Source organism: Xenopus laevis, chromosome 9_10S, assembly GCF_017654675.1.
Source record: "Xenopus laevis strain J_2021 chromosome 9_10S, Xenopus_laevis_v10.1, whole genome shotgun sequence".
NCBI lineage: Eukaryota > Metazoa > Chordata > Amphibia > Anura > Pipidae > Xenopus > Xenopus laevis.
Window position 1 is genome coordinate 63,205,159 of NC_054388.1, and position 20,867 is coordinate 63,226,025.

The window sequence follows — 20,867 nt, forward strand, 5'->3', positions numbered from 1 at the left end:
GGGAATTCGCCGCAAATTCGCCCATCACTATAAATTAACAGTAGCATTGAAATAATTGTCTTCTGCTTCAGAGGCAGTGCAGTTAACCTGTGGGAACCTACAGAACTGCTTCCTCTAATGTATGATGTCTCTGATAGGGGCAATTGTGATTATTGTGTGTGCTGTGGGGTGTATCTGCCATTTTGTTTCGGCTTTGTTTCTATTTTTTATTGTATTTGGATAGATTCGGGCTACTCATTGGCTTTTCTTTATTTAGCACTATCTTAAGGCTTCCTTTTTCCATATCCAGGGCAGTGCAAACCTAAGGGCACAAGGCAACAGTGTAACATGTGAAAAGCATGAGAAAGCTTCATGTAGCCATTACGGCAGTAGGCATGTAAATGTATTGCTTCTTCATTTCAGAAGCAACTGTCATTTTTTTAACAGTAAAAAAAAAAATCAAAATGTTTCTTCTTTTTTCGGAATTATTGGCCCAAGCCATGAATATGTATAAGTTAAAGGCCACTATATTCTTCCCATTGTATTTATCTAGTATAAATAAGGTAAATATATAATTATATTTCTTTACCTCCCTTCTAGTTAATATAACATTTTTTGTAAATTTCTCTCCATGACCAAAATGCACATGGCCAAACATGAACTCCTTGTGATTGGGGTGGGTGACCTTTTGTATATAAATAGGTTTTTAAAAGCTAGGGACAGTTGTAATTGTGAGATCATTTCTGTGTTCTGGTTTGAGCTTTTTGAGATTCTACTGTATTAATTTGACCATTCAAGTTCTATACAGTATATATATTAAAGGTGGCCATAGATGCAAAAATCCGCTCGTTTGGCAACATCGCCCAACGAGCGGATCTTTCCCCGCTATGCCGTTAACAAACATGGCTATATCGGGGGTAATCTGATTGTTCGGCCGTATGGCCGAACGATCCGATTACGATGTGCCCTGGGTTCCGGCGGCATCGGTCGGGTCAAAAATCAAACCTGACCGATCGACCAAACGACCGATCTCCGCCGACGAAAGATGTCGGCACACGCCACACACGATCCGAAAATCGTACCAATCCTCGATTCGTACGATAGGATCTGTGTGTCTATGGCCACCTTAATTCTCGTAAGGGGCAGAGCTTTGTGTACTGAATGTGAATGTATGTGAAAGTGACAAGGGAGAGAATAATAACATCAGCATATACTTATTCCTTAAACATTCACTCACACATGCCACAATCATCACGTTTACATATGAAGTTCAGAAGAATAATGGATAGAGCATACCTGCCCATTGTCCTTCTGTTATAATGAATAAATATACAAGGAGCGGTGAGCTTGTGATTAAAGAGAATGGACAGACTGCCTTCATTGTAGCAGATACATTATGATATGGATACATCTAGTTGTCAAGGTAACCTTCCTGGTGACGAATGGCTTCAAATGGATTACATTTTCAGCAGTCCCATTTTGTCACATGTTCCTCATTTCTTGTGTTGTATCTTGAGCCTCATCTAATTCTTCTTCCAATTGGATTTCAACTGATTTTTGCTTTGGTGAGTAAATTAAAGACTGTTCAAAGTCATCATTTCTTTTTTTTTTTTTGTCACATGAGTCTTGAGAATTATTTTTTTTTCATAAAACAAATGTCATTAATAAAGGGCTGTACAGAATGTTCCTAGTATTTGATATAGCAGACACACAGGGTATTTAAACTGCATTCCTATAATCTGTAAAGATTACACAGATTTACACTAACAATTGTTCAGGCACTGTAGACCCTTGTCCCATCAGATCTTACAGAATACATACACAATATAAACACATTCAGAATGTGTACTTGTTGGAGATAACTTCTATGCCACCATACCAGCCCAATGTCCTTATTTCTAGATTCCCTAGTAAAGCTGTCCACACTAAAAGCAAGCAGTGGTGCTAAGGGAGTTTTTTCAACTGAACTAACCGTGCATTGTCTGGGGCCGACTAGTGATGGCTCTGAGCATGATCATCCATTTAACCATATCAGAGATTAGTCACATGGGCATGCATTGTCCAGGCAACTACACAAGAAGTACCAGCCATATTTGCTGGGTTACATTATGCATGTCATTCAGTTACTTACACAGTGGTTTGAGTCTGTAGATACTCATTCCTTGCACACCATCATTTGCTTCCTTTCAGCTACATAGACTTATCTTCAACTAGACCTACATGTACCAAACCAACAGATGTTTGTATTCCATAATGTGAACATTAAACTTCCAAAGCATTGCAGCTCAACTTAAAAATATTATCAAGGGCTGACGCATTCTGTGTGATGTACAACACCAGGGATAGATTCTTAAAGCAACACTGCTCAATAAAGAATTCCCCCTAGTTTTCCTAGCAAATGGATCATCCAGTATGAATCCTGACTGCTCTGTGCACAGCCAAGTTCCTTGTCTTTGTTCTTTTCATTATTGCTAGAGGCATTCCTCTGTCCTAAAAAACCTCACATCAACTCATCTACATGATGAAAATGGAATAATCAACACCATTAAACTGTACTCCTCTAGCATGAAATTCCGCAACTCTCCATTCATTTCTATGGGGTTTTTAAATGAGTCTTTATCAATGGGTGAAAGTGAAAGCTCACCCATTGATAAATATGCCATTCAAAATCCCATAGAAATGAATGGAGAGTGGCGGAATTTCACTCTAGAGGACTGTGGAGATCTCTTTGATAAATATACCCCAAGAAGTAGCCTCTTCATCAGAATCAACAGCCACTTATTCATCTGTTATTCCTTTTCTGTATCCTTTCTTTTAGTTGAATAGTATAGCAATTACATCCTTTCATCTTTCATCAAATAGACTGGACTACAATGGAATAACCTAACAGTTATTGTTGCTTTTTTTTCAGGCAGCTCTCTGCTTACATGTAGTAATCTCATTATGTTATACAGGTATGGGACCTGTTATCCAGAATGCTCAGGACCTGTAGTTTTCCAGATAACAGATCTTTCCATAATCTGGATCTTCATACCTTAAGCCTACTAGAAAATTATATAAATAAAAACCAATAGGCTGGTTCTGCTTCCAACAAAGTGTAACTATATCTTAGTTTGAATCAAGTACAATGTACTGCTTTATTATTACAGAGAAAAATAAATCATTTTTTACATTTTGGATTATTTGGATAAAATGGAGTCTGTGGGAGGCAGCCTTTCTGTAATTCAGAGCTTTCTGGATAATGGGTTTCCGGATAATGGATCCCATACCTGTATACCAACTTTTTGACTAACATATGGCTGGCAAGGATGGTTTTCATTGGAGGAATCTCTATAATTAAGCTAATAAAGCTTGGGATGTCTGGAGAGCTAGGGAAAGCAAAATATTCAGTTTTAGAATATAATTCACCTACTGACCGAGACTAACAAAGCATACAGACACACCCAACAGCATGTGCTGTGATAAATGCTAAAGTGGAATTTTACTAGCAGGTTCATTACTCTTCTTGACAGCACTGTCCATTGAATCCCCCATACCCCGATAAGAACTAAATTGGCTCCATGGAGACAAATGTGTAGTATTTAGCAATACAGGGATTACGTTTGAGATATATATATATATATATATATATATATATAGAGTTGCTTTGGGTGTCCGCACTCGATCTCCAATAGAGTAGAGGTGCACGATCAATGTTCATAATATGCAGTAGTAATGGATCAGCACACTCATTTTAGAAGTGATTAAAGTGTCTTTATTGGTAACACAGCATTGTTATCCGACGTTTCGGTCCCACCTGGGGACCTTTCTCAAGGATCCTTGAGAAAGGTCCCCAGGTGGGACCGAAACGTCGGATAACAATGCTGTGTTACCAATAAAGACACTTTAATCACTTCTAAAATGAGTGTGCTGATCCATTACTACTGCATACTATATATATATATATATATATATATATATATATATATATATATATATATATATATATATATATATATACAGTATATATATATATATATATATATATAGTCCTTCCATGAGTGTTGTTACAGCAAACAAGTATTTACCTTAAATCTTGAAATATACACACAGGTGTGAATCACGGCAATTGTTTTGGATTCCCCAAGTGGTTTAAATAAAAATGGCTGGGTGATACCCATAAACCCCTATTGGTGCTTAATCACTAAGGGGCCGATTCACTAAATTCGAGTGAAGGATTCGAAGTAAAAAAACTTCGAATTTCGAAGTATTTTATGGGCTACTTCGACCATCGAATGGGCTACTTCGACCTTCGACTACGACTACGACTTCGAATCGAAGGATTCGAAGTAAAAATCGTTCGACTATTCGACCATTGGATAGTCGAAGTACTGTCTCTTTAAAAAAAACTTTGACCCCCTAGTTCGGCAGCTAAAAGCTACCGAAGTAAATGTTAGCCTATGGGGAAGGTCCCCATAGGCTTTCCTAAGTTTTTTTGATCAAAGGATATTCCTTCGATCGTTGGATTAAAATCCTTCGAATCGTTCGATTCGAAGGATTTAATCGTTCGATCGAAGGAATAATCCTTCGATCGTACGATTGCAGAATTTGCGCTAAATCCTTCGACTTCGATATTCGAAGTCGAAGGATTTCAATTCCTAGTCGAATATCGAGGGTTAATTAACCCTCGATATTCGACCCTTAATGAATCAGCCCCTTAATGTTTCCAGAGATTGCTAAGGATAAAGACATGTTGGGTGTCAGTTAGTAATTGGGCAAAGCACTAGGAACAAAAACATTGGTGAAATCATTGGCTATCATGGCTATGAATCCTTTCAGAAGCAGAAACAAAATGTTTGTAAATGGTGTACAAGTTGCACTCAAGCCATTGCAAGCATCACATTGGCAGATATAACAAGTATTGTATGACCTCCTTCCTCATGTTTATTTACAGTATAATATTAAAATGTTTCCCTATATTGCTGACACTGCCCCCACCTGCCTATTTTCCAACACTGTAAATTTCTGTCTCTGTTTTGCACAGTCGATATGTGAAGGTCACAGTATTAGATTGTTAGATTTAGGGATTTCTAGGAAAACCATGTTTGATGTATTTGTCTTATCATAATTTGTATTAAATGAATAAGCAGAAATCAGTAACCAAACCAAAGCCTTTAGAAAAGCAGAACAGTGAGACAGTGTTCCTTGAAAATATTACTACTATTAGTTCAATATTCTACCAGTAGGGGGCACATAACTCAATTGGAATGTTAAAACTGAGCTCCCTGAAAAATCCACTTTCCCTTAAAGGGGTAGTAAACCCTGCTGCATTGCTCAACCAAACTTTACTTAGTTGTTGCTGGACTACAAATCCCAGCATAATTTAACATATTATCAAGGTTGAGGCATGCTGGGAGCTGTAGTCCAGCAGCATCAGCGTTGTATTCTTAAAGGACCAGTAACATTAAAAATTAAATTGTTTTAAAGTAATAAAAAAATAATGCAATGTTGCCCTGCACTGGTACAACTAGTGTGTTTGCTTCAGAAACACTACTATTGTTTATATAAATAAGCTGCTGTGTAGCAATGGGGGCAGCCATTCAAAGGAGAAAAGACTCAAGTTACAAAGCAGATAGCAGATAAGCTCTTTAGAACATAATGTTATCTTTTATACATTACATTATTGTTTAGTGTTTCTGAAGCAAACAGATCAGTTTTACCAGTGCAGGGCAACACTATATGATATTTTCTTTAAAGCACTTTCATTTTTTGGTGTTACTGTTCCTTTAAAGCAAAACCTTTCCCAAAAATGTCCCACAATTTCTACAGCCTTTGACTGTTAAAAATGCATAATAATCCTCCAATGAGGATCCCATCTGATCTGTGTAAATCTGGCTCCTTGTTCCTGTAACTGGAGTTGGAAGCTTTAAGCACAGTTTCCTAGCAGTAAACCAGTCTGTCCTTTATCCTCATGTTTGATCCCAGTGTAATATAATGAAGACAATGAAGTTGAAATGAAGATAACTGCAAGATGCCGTGCTTTGACCTGTAGTTTAGTCTGGCACAAAGTTACTTTCTGTCATTAGCAGTGGCGTAATTAAATGTTACTGGGCCCCACAGCAAATTAATTTTAGGGCCCCTAACATATCCAGAGATTGTCCTGTTTTACCAATAAATGTTGAAATTGCTCAGTATTTTGCCCCTACAGCCGCAGGGTCTGCTTCCTCTATACTTACGCCCCTGTTGGGCACAATGTAAAAGTAAATATTTTGGTCAGCTATATAAGGGACGGGCTTGTAGGTCTTTTAAGGTCATCACTATAAAATACATTCTTCTCTGGATTGAAGGCATGAGAGGAGCTATAGTCCAACAACAATGAATTCTAAAATGTGACATATACCCTTGCTAGGGATAATAGACCCTGCTGCCATGCACTGCTCAATCACACTTTACTCAGTTGTGGCTGGACTACAAATCCCAGCATATTTTAACATAATATCAAGGTTAGACATGCTGGAAGCTGTAACAACATCAGGGTTGCAGTCTTACAGCAATATTGCTCAATGAAACTTCCCCCAGCTCTCCAGGACCCACTGCAGTATTAAAATGCAAAATAATCCTCCACTGAGAATCCCAGCTGATCTGTATAAATCTGGCTCCATGGATCTGTATAAATCTGGCTCCATGTTCTTTGTTCCTGCATTTGGAGTTGGAAGCATTAAACACAGTTTCCCAGCACTGAATAAGAACCAACACTGGTTATTCTAATGCAGTTGTATTTAAACTTCCAGCAATTTATCACAGGTTAAATAATGGTTGAAAATGCACAATATGTCACTAGTAATAGAGAACATGATTAGGGTCAGAGACTAATTGGGATTGGTGTACGGTCAAACCTTTTTACTATTTTACTTGATGCTTGATATATAGACAGTTTGTTTTTTTATGTAGGTTTGCATGTGTTTGTGGGAGTTGTAGTCCAATACCATTGTTGTCAGTGTACCCCCACTGTAAGTAGCAGGGTTTGTCTCATATCCATGGATCCACATATCCCTTGAGTCTGCTTTGGGGTTAGAGAGAAGGCTCAGGTTATGAATAGCTATAAATATAATTCCATGTTTATATCAGAAATGAGACAGTCACTGTTAAAAATCACAAACACCGACCCTCTGCACCAAGAGATTCTAATTTAATTTAAGGGATCACATTTGCCAGACTGATTCTCTTTCATCATCATTGCCCCTTGCACAGTAGTGACACATGCTGTTAACCATTGTGAAGTGACGAGCCAAGGGAAAGGAGGAGGCTCTACAGTAAAATGCGAGCATCTGCCACACATACACACAAAATTTCACAAATCAGATCAGTGACAGAACACCATGTCTAAGGAGGAGGGGGTGAACATTGTATTTATATATTTGCCAAACTCCCTTAGACAGTCTGTTCCTTCCCTCTAACGCAATCTATAAATCCTCTGTGAGATGATTCTCGCTGTGCAGATCCCATCAGCTGACCCGTCCCCCCAGTTGTTTAGAGATAGAGAGCAAATCCATGGTCACAGGATGGATTTTGCCGTGATGATGAGCTGAGAGAGGCGACATGCTCTGCCTTTGCTGGATACAGAATAGCTTCAGGCAGGGAGTCTTGCCTGTTCACACAGCGTTAGTATCAACACAGTGCAGATATGGAGGACACCACAATGCCATTGGTCTGAACCTGCTCATCAGAAAACAAAAAACCCTAATACTTCTCACTTTAATAAATTAATTAAGTGATAAGAAAGTCAATGGGCTTTGGATGCAGTTGAAGTCCTAAATACAGAGTGCAGTGGATTCTGGGAGTAGAGGAGCCATGTTGTCTGGGAGCAATGACTTATTCCATTCTCTCTGCCACCAGGTAAGGCCTAAGAGCTGTTTTCCTTCACCTTCCTATATCAGAAATCTGCAGAAATGTATCGGTAAATGCAATGCAAATAGGTAAAGGCACATGCCTTTACTTTGGCTCTTGTTGTTTATGTGCATCCTAACCAGTAATATTCAAGGGGCTCTACTCAGTGTAGCGTTGGGTTATGAAGCATATTATCTCAGGGTTTATTAACCTTTCACAACCAGCAATGCTTATTAGAAAGGTTAATTCAACATGGGAGTAAATATGCAACAAACACTTACCAGTTTTGTATAGATACATTGAGGCAGATGGCTTTAATCTTATTGCGTTCTGGTGCTGATGCTGTGAAATAGGACAAATAAAGGCAGAAGACCTTATTTTTAATCAATTTCCATTATATATATTCACAGGAGAAGTACTCCATATTAGAGTCTGCATGTGCAGATACTTTACTCAACAAATACAGTTTAATTTTATCTATCATCTATCTATATCTGTCAGTCTGCATTCTGGTTTAGCTGGTAAATTTGTTTCAGTATATACATTCATGGAGTGCCTAGAATAAGTGCAGTATGCAAAGTGCAATTGCAAACACACTTTTTTATTTTACCCATAAGGCATTGTTTTCTCTCATAATTCCTGCATAACTTTGGCCGCTGTCTGACCTGCAACCCTGATGCGTCAAAATGGCTCTAATTGCATTTGCATTTTGATGCATTTCATGCATGCAAGCGTCAATTGGATGCTCATGCGCATAGAACGGGCATTTGTGCGAATGCATCGATCAACACGCATTTGGCAAAACAACGCAGAAATGGGCATTCAGGCAAGGAGCGGAGCGGGGACCTGATTAGGGGTATCAGGCAGAGGAAGTATGTCTCTGGTGCCCCCCCAGCTTTGCGCCCTAGCCACGTGCCTACCCTGCCTACCCCTAGTGCCGGCCCTGGATGCAATAATAAGTATGTGGAAAGGCAGGAGTTTGTTTGGATGAACATACCTTGATGAATTGCATCAATATGCATCCTCCATAGCGTTTATTGTATAACACCTGAAGTATTGTCTTGGCAAACCTTGGTTTTGCAAATACCTGTGCAATAAGTGGTACTTGGTACTACTGCAAAATCAATGAGAACATTCAGGGGTCTTTGTCTGATGGTGCTAAAGGATGGAAAAGTGCTATTGGATGACTACTGATGCTCCCAAACAGGTAGAACAGGGGTCCCCAATCATTATTTACTCATGAGCCACACTCAAATGTACTGTTGGAGAGCAACACAGGCCCAGATTTGTGAAAAGGCCACAAAGGTCTTGACCTAGGGCGGCATATTTGTAGGGGAGGCATACCGCCCAGCAGCATCTATATTTCCGGGTTCCAACAGGACACCCTTAGTGGAGTTACAGTGCTTCCACAGTGCTCACCAGCGGACCAAGTGGGGTAGGAGGCACACACATGTGTATCAGGGGTCGGGGTTAAGCGCGTGCGTCTGGGGTAGGGGGCACAAGAGACACCCATCCTAGGGTGCCTTTTTTACAAATCCGGCGCTGGAGCCACACAAGCAAGAAAATAAGGGCTGTGATAGGCTAATTGATAGCCCGATTGTAAGAAACTTACCCAGGGGACGGCAGGGACGCCTGCCGCCCCCTCGACGTGGACGCCCGTCTCGCACCGCCGATGCGGTTAGGCCCCAGGCGCCGGCTCCTATGGAGCGCGCGGCGCGCAAGCCCGACAATTAAAGGCGCAGGCACGCTGACGCAATTGCGTTGCCGTGTTTGCACAGGCGCTGGCGCTGATTCGCCAGCGTCCAATGGCGCCAAATTCAAATGTTTAAAGGGCCATCAGTCCTTTTGTGCTTTGCCCAACGTAGGTTCTCTATATGGTTCATGGGTGTGATTTATTCTGTGATTCTAGTTGTGACCTTGGCTATCCCTGATTCCTGTTTGATTTCTGCCTGCCCTGACCCTTTGGCTTGTTCCTGACTACTCTTTGGATTCCGTTCTGTACTTCGACCCTGTTAGTTGCTGACCCGGCTTGTGACCTCGATTACTCTGCTGCTTACCGATTTTGTACTGCATTCCCGATTGGTTTTGACTCGGCCCGTTCCTGGACTTTGATAAACTTTACGTTACGTTCCCTTGCTCGCCCAGAGTTCTTCCCTCAGTCTCCTCACTATTAAGTCCTGGCGGCATCCAAGTAGCGAAGGGCTCCTCCCGACGTGAAAGGCGGCGGTTATAGGCCGAAGCGTGAGCCGAGCCCGGGACATTGGGGTTTACTCTGGGTTGTGGGATACTGTACGTTACACCGATGTGGACTGCTAGCCTTCATAAGACTCTGTTGGAGTAATCATGTGCATTTATGCCTCAAAACATGAATGTAAACCAGGCATTTCAAAATGGGCATTTACTATTAGGTCACTGAGAGCAACATCAATGGGAGTGGAGAGCAACATGTTGATCACGAGCCACTGGCTGTGGATCACTGACCTAGATGTACTTCCAGCTAAGTGGTTTGTCTAGGAATACCTAGTATTGTAAAATATAAGGCTATAATAAGTCACCAAGGAGTTCCATGACCCTATCAAATAGGGATGCACCGAATCCACGATTTTGGATTCGGCCAAACCCCCGAATCCATCGCAAAAGATTCGGCAGAATATGAACCCAATCCTCATCCTAATTTGCATATGCAAACTAGGGTTGGGCAGGGGAAAAGTTTTTTACTTCCTTGTTTTGTAACAAAAAGTCACGCAATTTCCATCCCACCCTAATTTACATATGCAAATTAGGATTCAGATTTGGTTCGGCCGGGTAGAAAGATTCAGCCGAAACCTGTTGAAAAAGGCAGAATCCTGGCCGAATCCCAAACCAAATCCTGAATTTGGTGCATTCCTACTATAAAAGCGCAAGGCCGGAGTCCAAATACTTTTATACAGGTCATGGAACTCAAAGGTGACTTCTGATATCTTTATTTATATTTTTCCCTGTGTGTGTGTGTGTGCGTGTGTGTGTGTGGGGGGGTGGTACTTGTATTTGTTATAATACACATGTTTAAGCGAGTCATGTGACACAAATGATATAAATAAACTCAAATTATAACTGATGACATCAAGCACATTAAGCACTGTTTATGAGGATATAATTTACAGATATTCATTGTGTATTATAATGCAATAATCTCTTTACAGCAGAGAATAATCATCAAAGTGACCATTGAGAAAAACTGGGACAGTTCTCCTAGGTTGGTTTTGCAGGCAGGGAAAGATCAATACATGATTTCTAAACACAAACTGAATGTGTTTATCTGTCATCTATAGATCTGTCAATAATTAACATTTCAGGCATAAAAGCTTTGCAGTAGAATTGCCATCTTGCCCTAAGGAAGACTGTCACCATCATAATCTACTATGGAGGTTCCTACAAGTCCATTAAACCATAGCTTGTCTAGTAGTGCTCAGCCTACAAGACTGCCAGTGTAACATGACTGCCAACATGAAATAGTTTCAAATTGTAATTAGATAGATGAAGCTCAGGTTGGAAGAGCAAGTAACAAAAGGCCTGTGAAGAATAATGACCTAAACATGGTAAATGTACAGAATATACAGAACAGATATATTAAAGGTTGACATGGTAGCAGTTAACTGGAGGAATCGTTACTTTCAGTTCAGGCTCTCACTATAGCACATGAAATTGACTCATTTCAGCCAATGTGATGCTTAGGAATGCTAAGTTAATGGGGAGTCTCATGGAAAACATTGCAATCAGTCATAATTCAGCATCTCAAAGTAAATGGGTTAAATTATTAAATTCACATCAACCCAGGGGCCTGTTTCCCATAGACATGTACAGTAGAAGAGCCTGCAAAAATAAATCGTTATTAAAAGCTTTTCACTGCATCTATGGTTAATGGAGAATTCTTCCTAGAAGCTGTTCCAAGTAACAACTGAATGGGGGAAATGGCAGGAGCAGTATGGTATAGGTATGGGACCTGTTATCCAGAATGCTCGGGACCTGGGGTTTTCCGGATAACAGATCTTTCCGTAATTTGGGTCTTCATGCCTTAAGTCTACTAGAAATTCATTTAAACATTAAATAAACCCAATAGGCTGGTTTTGCTTCCAATAAGGATGAATTATATCTTAGTTGGTATCAAGTACAAGCTACTGTTTTATTATTACAGAGAAAAAGTAAATCATTTTTAAAAATTTGGATTATTTGGATAAAATGGGGTCTATGGGAGACAGCCATTCCGTAATTCGGAGCTTTCTGGATATCGGGTTTCCGGATAAGGGATTCTATACCTGTACCATATATTGGTTAATCCTCTGGGCAGGGCCGTTCTCCTTATTTGCACTATTATAAATAAGTATTGGAAATAATATGTGGCATTGGAGATTATGTTTTATATTCTGTACTACCCTTGTACAATGAGAAACATAACTGCTGTACTTGTGGTCATTGTCTTTGCTTTTCCATGTGAATTTCAGCCACATATATTATTATATAAGATTATCATTAGTAAAAATATACTTTTGCTCAGTCAGTGGGTCCCCCTGCAGTTGTTTTACTTCCACTGGCCTAACCAGTGAAGTACTAACTGATGTCAGGGCCAGGTTATAAGCATGGCATCTCTTATCTAGAAACTTTATGGAAGGCCATCTTCCATAGAGTGCATTTTAATTGACATTTTTACAATATTCAAATTTTTTAAACCAATTTCCTTTTTTTCTCTGTAATAATAAAACAGTACCTGGTACTTGATGGTAGTTACGGTGTATGAATCCACATTGTTGGCAATACAAAGCAATTGGGGTTATTTAATGTTTAAAGTTTTTTTTTTAAGTAGACTTATGGTATGGAGATCCAAATTATGGAAAAGTGGCTTATCCGTAGTTTCCCAGGTCTCCCATGTGGCAATCCCCAGTGCTCTGGACCCAGTTAGGAAAATTTGTACATGCATGAGCCCAAAGGGGAGGGGGGCTGTGACACTAAGCAGTGACAGGGGCCTGGGGCATTCCCTATATAAATATGGGCCTGGTTGTAAAAATCTTCTCCCCACTAGCCAACACCACAGTTTAAAAAATAAAATAAAGATTTTGCTTAAAACTCCATTTCAACCATTATCCATTTTTGGTGGTTAAACTACCCCCTTGCTGATCCAGCTTAACAGAAAAGTGATTTTTCCTTTAGCATGTTTAGTCCAACAACAGTCCAAATATACCTTTTTTTTTGTTTCCCAAACCTGCCTAATCTGATGGAATGTATTTCAAGCATTTTGTGTATTAGTTTCCATAAGTACATTCTGTTTTCTGGCTTTGTCAGGACATTCCTGCAGATATTGGGTTGTAACTATTTATTTTCTGATTTGTTTTTTTGATTTATTGTTCCAATTGTTGTAGTACAAAGTTACCTAGTATTTTTGGGTTTTCTTTTTCTGGTCTCTCTGTTAAGAAACACTTACTTCTAATATATCCACTCATGGAAAAATGGCAAAAACAAGAGTTAGCCCTTTATTTGCAAAGGTCCTTTGGTCTCTCTCGCTGAGCCAGCATGCTGCCAAAAGACAAGTAGAAGTTATGGGCCAGTGAAATGGTAGAATCTAAGGCAAGTAATGCGTAAAGGGTTAAATTCCTTTTACTTAAGTATTAAAGCACAAGGAAAGGGTAAAGCGATGCTTTGTAGGCTTGTGCATGTGCAGTAAAGTCATAAAAAAACACACTATTTTGCCAGTGTGCATACCTAAGTATAAATAAGACTGAATGGAGTATTGAGAAATATAAATACAGGCATAGGATCCCTTATCCAGAAACCCGATATCCAGAAAGCTCCGAATTACAGAATGGCTGTCTCCCATAGACTCCATTTTATCCAAATAATCCAAATTTTAAAAAATGGTTCCCTTTTTCTCTGTAATAATAAAACAGTAGCTTGCACTTGATCCCAACTAATATATAATTAATCTTTATTGGAAGCAAAACCAGCCTATTGGGTTTATTTAAAGTGGACCTGTCATCCAGACACAAAAATCTGTATAATAAAAGTCCTTTTCAAATTAAACATGAAATCCAATTTCTATTTTTTTATTAAATCATTCATAGCTGTTGTAAGCTCATTTAAAAATCTCAGCTGTCAATCAAATATTGTCTGCCCCTCCTCTATGCCATGGGCAATTACTTTCACTTTCCATTCAGCACTTCCTAGATGTTACTGCTCTCCCCACATTCCCCCATTCTCTTCACCATTTAATTGTGTAACCAGTGCATAGGGATGGACATCAGGCCCCCCATTCTGGTGCACAAACAAGATTCTGAGATGATGCAAGGCTTGCCTTAATAACAGTGTGCACAAAATGGCTGCTGCCTGTTTGCTATCATTTTGAATTCCCAGACTGAAGGAAACAAGATTCAAATAATTTATATAGTGTAATTTAAGTTCATTTTGCTTGACTAATGTGATAAAATATGATTTTCAATAATTTTTTTGGGCAATGGGTCCCCTTTAATGTTCAAATGAATTTCTAGTAGACTTAAGGCATGAAGACAAATTACGGAAAGGTCCGTTATCCGGAAAACCCCAGGTCCCGAGCATTCTGGATAACAGGTCCCATACCTGTAATATAACAGATCCCTGGTGAAAGTTTTTCTCAACAGAAGCACTGGTCCAGGGTAAAAAAGTTAGATATTTAAAACACTAACATACTGGCACCCCAAGTGTATAACCCTTTTTTTGGCCTTTAAAGGAGACGTAGAGGATATGTTAAATCCTAATTTTGTAGGCTATAATGAGTGATATATGGTGCTGGTTTACTTAGGGCTAAAAGCTCCTTATAGATCTGTAACAGTCCCTGTCAGTGTTTCAATTGAGGTGTATGTGTGTGTTAATGGTTCCTGTTAGAAGCACAGCAGCAACTGGATAGCCAATCACAGCCCTGAAATCACATGACCAAAGACAGGCTTCAGTTCCCTATCAGGTCAGCCCGGTCAACTGCTTATTGGTTCCTATCCTACAGTGCAGTAAGCTGAGTGCCACAGGCATCCCTGCACATCCAGAAAATTCAGTGTGCAGGTAGTGAAAGAGATGGGCAGGGCTAGTTGAGCTTTGAGGGAATATTTGAATAAATCAGCCCCAAACACAATTTTTTTAAGCACATTACTTCTATAGTTCGAGGAGAATGATGCACTAGTTTTTACACTATACTGTATGTCTCCTTTAGAGAAAATGTTTATGGTCGGATTGTTCATTCATTAAAACATCATTTATTTCCATCAGTCGAAACTCGAAAGAAGGGCAGTACTCTGGTAAAAAGCAGGTTTATTGTATTATCCTGCAGATACCGTACGCATAACGCGTTTCGGGAGTCAAGCCCTTAATTATAGGCTAGCCAGAATTTTTCAGGATCAATCATCCTAAATTAATGTTAAAAAAAGATGTAAATAGACATAAACTGGCTTTTTTATATTTGTTCTGTGTACTTTAGGGACCTGGAAAGTACAATGTAAGTGTTTTATTGAAGGTTTATATCCCCTTAAAACATACTGTGGTCTACTAAGCAGGAGATAAATTTGTCTTTTCAAAACATCTATTTTATGTTGAATTTGTTTTGAACCGTGGGCAAAGCAAACATTGCTGGGTAATAAATATAACTAATAAGGACAGATGCCTATAGAGCTGTCTTATTTTGTTTTCATTATATCAGCTAGGCATGAAATAAATTGCAGGTATAATTATATCAGAAGGGCCTCTAAAGGAAAAGCCAACTATAATTCTGAAATATTGCTTGTAACCGGCTCAATGATAATTGTAATTTAAAATAAATAGACATTATTCATAAATATGTGCCATGCTCAGACACTGAGGGAAGACTCACATTGATTTATAGAAGGGCCATACAATTCAGCATGATGCAGAACATGATTTTTACTCAATATGATGTCAACACTTTTAAGTATTATAGATTTTATTTTGCTAATAAGTGTCAGTCTAGGGGCATCAAAGGGCCCACCAGAAATCCTTAGACCAGAGACCCACTCTCGAAACCATTTCCCTCCACTCTTCATTTAACTTTTTATTAACTTCACTTAAGCTCACACAACAGGGAAATAATCATGGTTTAGGTATACATGGATTAATGGTGATGACTAGGAATCCCCACAGTCCCCTAGGCCCATTTGGGATATTTTCTTGTGTCTTGGTGGGCCACAGCGTAAAGTGATATCACTTTTGGAGGTAATTTCCTCCCTAAGTTTTGAAACTTGAATTGATATTAAAATGTCAATTTACAAATGCAGTGAAGTGTACTTTTGGAAGCAGTTCACCTCTTTTTTCACCCACATGCATTGTCTTGCAATTGCGACGAAGCATATTTTAATATGTTCACCCGCTATGTCCATTCTGTCATGATTATACTTTAACTTGCAGTCATAAGTTACCCTTTCAGTATCCTAGAGTTACCCACAATCTGCAAAAAAAAAAGCATTTTTTTAATGAATTTGGGCCTGAATCCCTATACAGTATATGGATTGTTCTGGCTGACAGTAAGACAAGACAGTAAGATAATATGTTGTTTGACCAGACACAACTTTTTCTTTGAAAATGTCCCTGTACAATAAATCGTATGGATTCATTCCACAGCCCAGGTAGAAGAACTACCTAAAAGAACATACATGTAATATCTATTTTTTGTGATGAAATTCAGTGAGCTAGAATAAATAACAGGTCGTGAAAATAAATGAGCTTCAGCTGCTACTATACAGACCCCTTTATATACTGTATATACAGTAAACCTAAGGGCAGATTCACTCATCCCTAGAATGTCTTTGCATTGTTTTACTCATCAGTGGTGATGGAGATGCACAAGCTTTATAAACTGCCTTAAAAACAACGGGGTAATTTAGATCCAAATTATGGAAAGATCTGTTATCCGGAAAACCCCTGGTTCCAAGAATTCTGGATAACAGGTCCCATACCTGTAATTGAAACAAACACATTACATACATAATGATCAGTTCTAAAGTTGCTAAGAAGTGGTCCATCTTATAACATACTAAAAGGATATGTAAAGTAGAGCTTCAGGTTCTTTTATCCTTGGTACAGTAGAACATGCTGTGAAGCAGAAGCCAATTGCATTTCACTCTTCACTGACTTGTCTCCTTGAGCTGCTCGTAATGTGAGTCTCTAGCGGATCCTAAGTGCCGGCCTCTTTTCTCTCTTCTCATTGCAATTTAAATGAAGACAATTACCGAAGTAAGAGCTGTTTAAATAAGGCCGTCTTACCGCCCTGAACAGCAGAGATATTAGTGGAGCGATTAGGAAAATGTAATAATTCGGGTTATTAGGAGAATGTACAGGGCAAAATGATACAGAAATGTAGTACTAATATAAAATCACACTGTATATTGTGGGGAATTATATAGCCATATAGAAATAAAAATTGAAAGAAAATGTCTGATTATTTGCTATTTGTTAGTACACTGGGGCCTGTCTGCTATACTGACGCATGGATGTAGTAGCAGTAGTAGCAATATGCAGTTTTGCATACAAAGTGCAATACAACGCCTTGTGCTCCCTTGGAATGCAAAGAGCTGTTCCTCTGGGTGCAAGAAGCTTCTTTCATTGGGACTAAATTAAAAAGAGGCTCTTTGTAGCAGGCTCCATTTTTGTAAATGAGCACTGTTGGGTAAAGTTGGTACATAGTTGTAATACCCTTTGTTTGGTTGTTGCAGAGAAATGATGAGGAGGCAGTGGTGGACAGAGGCGGAACTCGTTCTCTTCTGAAAACACACTTTGAAAAAGAAGATTTAGAAGGTAAGTCAGTAATTGTCTATATTACTTTTTCTGGGGTTGGGGGTAACCAGAAATAACATGATTGATATAATATATGCCCTGCCCTCAACCATATTTCCATTGCTGCCCTTGCCATGGTCAGTGATACTGGGTCGTTTGGATCCAGAGATGAGCTTAAAGGGGTGGTTCACCTATAGTTTAACTTTTAACTCTAGACATGGTTGCCAGGGTAATTTGGACCATAGCAACCAGACTGCTGAAATTGCAAACTTGTCTCTGAATATTACTCTACAACATACTTAGGGGCAAATTCACTAAGGCGTGAAGCGCCGAACGCTAGCGTTAATTCGCTAGCATTTGGCATTTTCGCTACTGCGCAAATTCACTAACGAACGCTGGCGTAGTTTCGCTAGTGTTACTTAGCAACCTTACGCCAGGCGAATCTTCGCTAGCGACGAAACTACGCAAATTCACTAACTTGCGCAGTGTACTGAACGCTACCTTTTACGCTAGACTTCCTTCGCCACCTCAGACCTGGCGAAGCGCAATAGAGTAGATAGGGATTGTTTAAAAAAAAAGTCAATTTTTTTTCTAAGTCCCAAAAAACGCTGGCGTGTTTTCTACATGATGGCTGATAGGCTGAAAAATATCAAAATTTTTTTGGGGCTCCCCTTCCTCCCCCCTACATTTCCTGACTCATGGCAACTTACCTAGACAGTGGGCACATGTGTAGGGCAAAATAAAATTTTTATTTGCTGATTTGAAGGTTTTCTAGGCATTTGTAGTGCAGATACGTGTTCCTCCATTGAAATTTGAATTTCTCGCCGTATGCAAATTAGCCTTCGCTAGCGCAACTTCGCTTTATATAGCGAATCAACGCTAGCGCAACTTCGCAACCTTACGCTACCCCTGTGCGCAACTTCGGATTTTAGTGAATTTGCGGAGCCCTGGTGAAAATACGCCTGGCGAAGTGTGGCGAAGTGCGGCAAAGTTGCGCCTGGCGCAACTTCGCATCTTAGTGAATTTGCCCCTTAAAGTTAATTTAAAAGTTAATGACTCCTTAAAAGTTGTACAATTGTTGTTGTGTGTGGTTTGGGTGTGACAGAAGAAAAAAGATGGATGAGGACAGTGTTGTGTTTTATGTGTTGCTCTGCCTTTTTGAAAGTCAGCAGTGGAAAATGAGCCCCACACTCAAAAGGAACAGTCATTAAAAATGATTTGTTTCAAACCGATTTTTGTTTGAGATTAAGTACATTTCTTTATATTTTATCCAGTTGTTGCCAGTGCCAAAACTTTACTGCTTACTACCCCATTAGCTGTAGCTGTGCTACTTAGAAGCTTTGAATTAAAAATAAATGGCTCATTTCTTAAAGTAAAATGTGTCAGAAGGTGAGTTATGCCTTTAATTTCTCCCCAATGAGAGATGTAAACTTCAAGGAGAATACCTTTCATGTTTGCTATCTGGCCCTGGAAGCTATAGTGTTCTGGAAGGTATAGACAATCCATTCCAGTTGTCCAGTTTGCATATTGGGGTTCACTTTCCATAGGAAGGCTGTCCTGTGGGAAGGTATTTAATGGTGATGAAAATGTAAGGAATGTCTCTCTGAGCAGGGCACAGAACAGGAAGTCTTCCTGTGTGTGTTAGAATCTCCCAGAGGGGCTGGGGTGCTGCCTGCTACTAATGGAGCAGAGGGAGCCTTTGACCAAAAGACAATAGTCTGATTTACTGATTAACTGAGAAAAGCCAGGATGCTGTGCAACCCCCCAAAGAACAGTATAGGAGTTACCCCAACATATGTGGTTTTTTTTACCGGTGCTAATTCATAAGGGGCCCAGTTTAGTGAGGGAATTCAACAAATGGGTGAAGGTAATGCCCAGAGGGCAGGATTTATTTTTATGATTTATGTTTAGTATGCTGAAATCGTCACCCCTGTTTTTAAATAAACTCTCTTAAATAAAACTGTCTTAATTAAATAGAGGAAAGTGTCCGTTGTGGATCCCACAAACTTACAATCATTAAAAAAAAATGCAAAAGCCCAAATCTTGTAATTATACAACACATCTGTCCAGGGCTGGATTGCGACCCCCTAAGGCCGCAGTGCTGGCTGCTTCTTGTGCACCCGCATGGTCCTAGTGCCAGCCCTGCAAGGTCCTAGCGCCAGCCCTGTATGGTCCTAGTGCTGGCACCACCCGGACCCTCCCCGCACGAGTGCGAGCTAGCGCGCTCTCAAGCATCCGACCACTGGGGAATTTGAGTCCCCAGAGCTCCTTAGGGAAGAGGCTGGGTAGCCTCGCCACAAATTCGGGCCTGCATCTGTCTCATGACAACAATTTTCTTGTTGGCATCTTAAAAGTCCAGTCGAAAAGCCATTATGGTGCAACAGATTCCTGAACCCGGATCATTCGAGGGGATCACTCACACAACCAATTCTCTTTCGAATTCCCAGAACCAGCTGTTTACTTTAACTGTAGGAATGCAGCATTGTATCCGGCTAGTCTGAAATCCCCTAATCCCTATTTACCATAGCAATGCAGCTATAAACAACAGCTGTAGGGAGGAAAAATGGTTTTTATGTATGTAAATATATAAAATGGGATGACAAGCATGTGATATTTGTATTGTCAGTGTTGGCTGAATAGCACAGGAGAGGCTTTTGCTATGTAGAAAATACAGTTGCCACCCTTTTAAAGTGAGACTCAGTGATCAGACTGATATGTAAAAGGGATCATAGTAGAAATGTGAGCGTGACAGAATTTGCATTAATAGAAAAATAGTAGGCCATGTGCTGCCAGATGGCCAGTGCTTATTAGCTACTTATTTCTGCCTACACTCAGGGGCTGTACAGCGGGGGACTGTTTACAGTACATGAGCACATTAAGGGGAGTGTAGCGCTTATACAGGGGGTTCTTCTACACTTGAGCTTAGTGTAATATAATGTGCTGGTAGAATCATAATGTGCTCAGGGCCGGAACTAGGGGTAGGCAGAAGAGGCACGTGCCTAGGGCGCAAAGGCAGAGGGACGCCAGGCATGTACTTCTTCTGATGCCTTCCCCTAGTTCAGTCCATTTTTTCCAGAAGAGGTTGCAGTGGTTCATGCAAGTGCGCGATCTTCGGGGCATGCGCACTCACACTTTGTGGTCATGTGCGCTGTTTCTTGCATACGCACAGAGATGAGGCACAGCCTCATCGATCTTCTGCACATGCGCTCTAGCGCTCTCGCTGCTTGAGCACTTCTGTGCATGCA

General features: G+C 39.9%; 1 protein-coding gene across 5 annotated transcripts in view; it reads left to right on the top strand.

Annotated features, from left to right (window-relative positions):
• slc4a10.S (solute carrier family 4, sodium bicarbonate transporter, member 10 S homeolog) overlaps nt 1-20,867 on the top strand; it is a 111,311-nt gene that overhangs the window by 15,769 nt on the left and 74,675 nt on the right. For 3 of the 5 annotated variants that reach the window (XM_041579123.1, XM_018238823.2, XM_041579120.1), the window contains exon 2: nt 17,562-17,643. In XM_041579123.1, coding sequence (XP_041435057.1) covers nt 17,562-17,643 — 82 coding nt within the window. Of the gene's footprint in view, nt 1-7,468; nt 7,855-17,561; nt 17,644-20,867 lie in introns of those variants that run through there. The other 2 variants (XM_041579122.1, XM_041579121.1) reach the window with 2 other exon arrangements.